The 3,378-nt window shown below is 43.4% G+C and overlaps 1 protein-coding gene across 1 annotated transcript in view; it reads right to left on the reverse strand.

Annotated features, from left to right (window-relative positions):
- The window catches only part of ovol1a (ovo-like zinc finger 1a), a 16,465-nt gene that overhangs the window by 12,300 nt on the left and 787 nt on the right, over positions 1-3,378 (reverse strand). The window contains exon 2 of the mRNA XM_034857341.1: positions 158-676. Coding sequence (XP_034713232.1) covers positions 158-257 — 100 coding nt within the window. The 5' untranslated portion in view covers positions 258-676. The remainder of the gene's footprint in view (positions 1-157; positions 677-3,378) is intronic.

Below are 3,378 nucleotides of genomic sequence, written 5' to 3' on the forward strand. Positions count from 1 at the left end.
CCCCCCCCCCCCCATCACCCGCTCACCCCAAACTACATGGAAATCCACAAAATATCGTGCGTAAACGCATCCAGAGACGCGCCATGACCCGCTGCGTACCATTCTATATTTTAAAACAACAAATAGGCTGTGGCTAATTACAGCAGCGTGGACTCACCTGGGATGTAGACGTCCCCTCGCTCATGATCAGGCAGCTCGCTCCAGTTCCGCTTTCCCGGCGAAACATTCGCCTTTTTTACCAGAAAGGCCCTCGGCATGCTTAATTAACACGCAGGGCTTTTATTTGTAGGTATTCGGAGAAGTCGATTATCCACGACGTAAAGTCCACAAAAAAGTTACAAAAGCAGGGAAGTCCAAAGTGGCAGAAGAAAATGGAAGGTGTCGGTCCCCTCTTCTCCTTCCTCCTTGCACCTTTCTTAACGTTTCGCAGGCGGCGCACAGCTTTTATCTCCTTCTATTTTGTCGTTGTTGCCTCGCGCACCTTTCTCTCAACCTATTTTTTTTTCCACAGCTTTGAATCCAAATCAACAAAGAGGGGACGAGAAGTCTTTTCGGTCGGACAGGTGAGTCTGCTCAGGTGTGCAACCCGGACAGGTAGAGACGAATATCCCCTACAGCGAGCTGGAATAACGGGAGAGTGTGTGTTAGTGGGTTGAGAGAGCGGCTTGTATCCTTCCTGAGCTCTCTCTCTCACCCACACACACACACACAAACACACACACACACACGCAAGCAATAGAGGTGGGTCAAAAAAGCAGCACAGGTACTGTGCTTGAAAAGCAGGAAACAGGCGCCAGCGCGCATGCGCGTCAGAAATAACGGTGACAACAAGCCGGGGAGAGTCTGGGTTAGGTTAGGCCTCTGTATACCTGTGGAACCGGTTTACCTCTCCCTGCCCTCGCTCTGTCTCAGTCTTTCCACTCGCTTTCTCCACCATTCCGCTTCAAGGTGTGGGAATCGGTGCAAATGACAAGGAGAAAAAGACAGTTTGGGGAGGAGGGGGGGATAAGACTACAACAGACACATAACTGCACACTGATTCCCCTGAAACAGCATGAGCAGTCTAACGGCTTATAAAAAGCCCCTGGAACAGAACAGGATCTTTTAGACGCAGGTAATATGCAGCTGAAGTTCATCATCTGTTCTTTTGTTCGACCATTTTAAACTTTAACTGCATTGTCCCAGAGGGGCAAGGGCGTGTAGTCTCATTTCAACGTTGGGTGGGGGTCGGGGACACATGATGGGTCTGGGGTGGGTGGGGGGTTGGTGGATCATCCAATAGAAAATGTTGAGCACCAACACTTTAATTTCCTGCATTAGGGTGAATTGATGAAGAATTTTGATTTTATTAATTAAGAATTTTTGTCTTTATTTATGTACAGGAACTGATTATTTGCCTGTATTGTTCCAAACATGTTAAAAACATCCCACGTGTTTTTGGATGGGTTTTCAATTTTAAATTACATATACACATATACATCTCAGCAACAAATCTAAAAGGCAGAAGCTCCAAAGTTTAAAATCTACATACAAGACAACATAGTTCCATCTTTATTTTTCACGCTCCCTGTTGAGTTCTTTAACTTAACACAAAGAGACACAGGTCTTGTTTTTGTCCAGACATGTTTTGAGCCCCCTGAACAGTTATTTTTACATACAAAAGCTGGCACACAGACTCTGGTACATAAGAAGCAATTAAATACATCATGTGTCAACAGGGAACCTGGAGTATGCTATGGCTATCACACTCCCCTAACCTCCACCATCAGTCACCCAGTGGCCTGGTACACTTGTCTTTGCACGTCTCCATCCAGAGGACAGGAGCTCCAATTCTCCAAGAGGAAGAAGAGGACAACTGTAAATGATCTCCAACCTTAGAAATGCCTTTCTTAAGTAAAATACAAGCCAGATGAGGCAGTATGACACCAATGATCTTAACCCTCATGTTGTCCTTGGGTCAAATTGACCCCATTTTAAGTTACTTTTTTGTTGTCACCAAAAATGGGCCATTGAATAAGTTCAAAAATAAGTTCTGAAAATGTCAACGTTAAAAATATTGAAAAACACTTTAAGAAAAGCACCCAAAACATTGAAAAAGTGACAAAAAAAGTTGGAAAAAGCGATAATGTTGGGAAAAAAAAGCGACCAAAACGTTTTTTTTCACGGCTGATGGGAAGACAACACAAGGGTTAAACTGCAAATCTCACTCTTTAGAGTGTATTGTACACCTTTGTGTCTTCCTGTGGTGTTGTTACGAGCAAGGCAGCATTAGAAACCTCCTAGTGGCTTATGAGGACAGCATGAGGCTGCTGCTGAGAGCTCTAAGCTCCGGTGTGAGCCGCATGTTAGTCAGCGTCGGGGTACCTACCTGCTCTGCTGTTCTACCTAAACTGATGTATAGATTTATGTGGAGGGTATCTGAGTCAGAAAATGACATAATCACTGTTTTGGTCTGAATTAAAGTTACAGTACTAAAACCCCATTCAGAGGATTTTGAGTGATTCTTGTCAGGTTGGGAAAGTGTTTAGATTTATTGTTGTGTTTTTTTTCTTCTTTTATTTAAATAAATAGCACATTAATCTACACGAGCACAGCGTCCAACAACAACACATTTAGCCATGCAGGCTATTTTTCATCTGCAGTCCGTAGCAGGTTGATGGCTTAAAACAATAGATACACTACAACAACAACACACACACATGAAACAAGTAAGCCATAGGCATAGACAACGGACAAGTTTATGGTATGAGAAAAACGTATCATACATAGTAGACACAGGTAAACACATAGACACACTTTAGAAGGCATCAACACCTAAGCACACACAGAGACACTAGTGAATAAGTTGATGAATAACAGCATTTTAGGATGACTCATTGAAGACAAAACTTGTGTGGCTTGGTGAAACAATGGACTCTGGGCCATTTTCAGCGTACCATCCTGTGCATGTGGCCTCTCTGTGGATTCACTACAAATGAACCCAATCAAAGGGCATTGCAGGTTGTTGTTTTTTAAACTGTGCTCAGAGAGGATGCTCCATCCCGACAGCAGGGCTGCAAACTAACAGGTTTGTGATGTGGTTTTCTCCTGGTTTTATTCCCACTGTAATTGGTCACTCATGGCTCACGGGACTCTATCTCTGAGTCTTCTTTGTTTTGTTTTCAGCTGTGGCACTGAAGCTCGTCTGCTCAGGGGTGTGAGCTGCATATTAAATATTTAAACGTGCATAATATATGTGTTTCTGTGTAGGCCGTTCACATCATGTTGTTCTGTATTTACATGATGTTGTTGGCCTTAGAAACAATTACTTTACTTCACAGTGACCGCAGAACTTTTTCCAGTCATCGTTGACATCGTACAGATACATATGTATGTATA

Source organism: Etheostoma cragini, chromosome 19 (assembly GCF_013103735.1).
Source record: "Etheostoma cragini isolate CJK2018 chromosome 19, CSU_Ecrag_1.0, whole genome shotgun sequence".
In the NCBI taxonomy this organism is placed as follows: Eukaryota; Metazoa; Chordata; class Actinopteri; order Perciformes; family Percidae; genus Etheostoma; species Etheostoma cragini.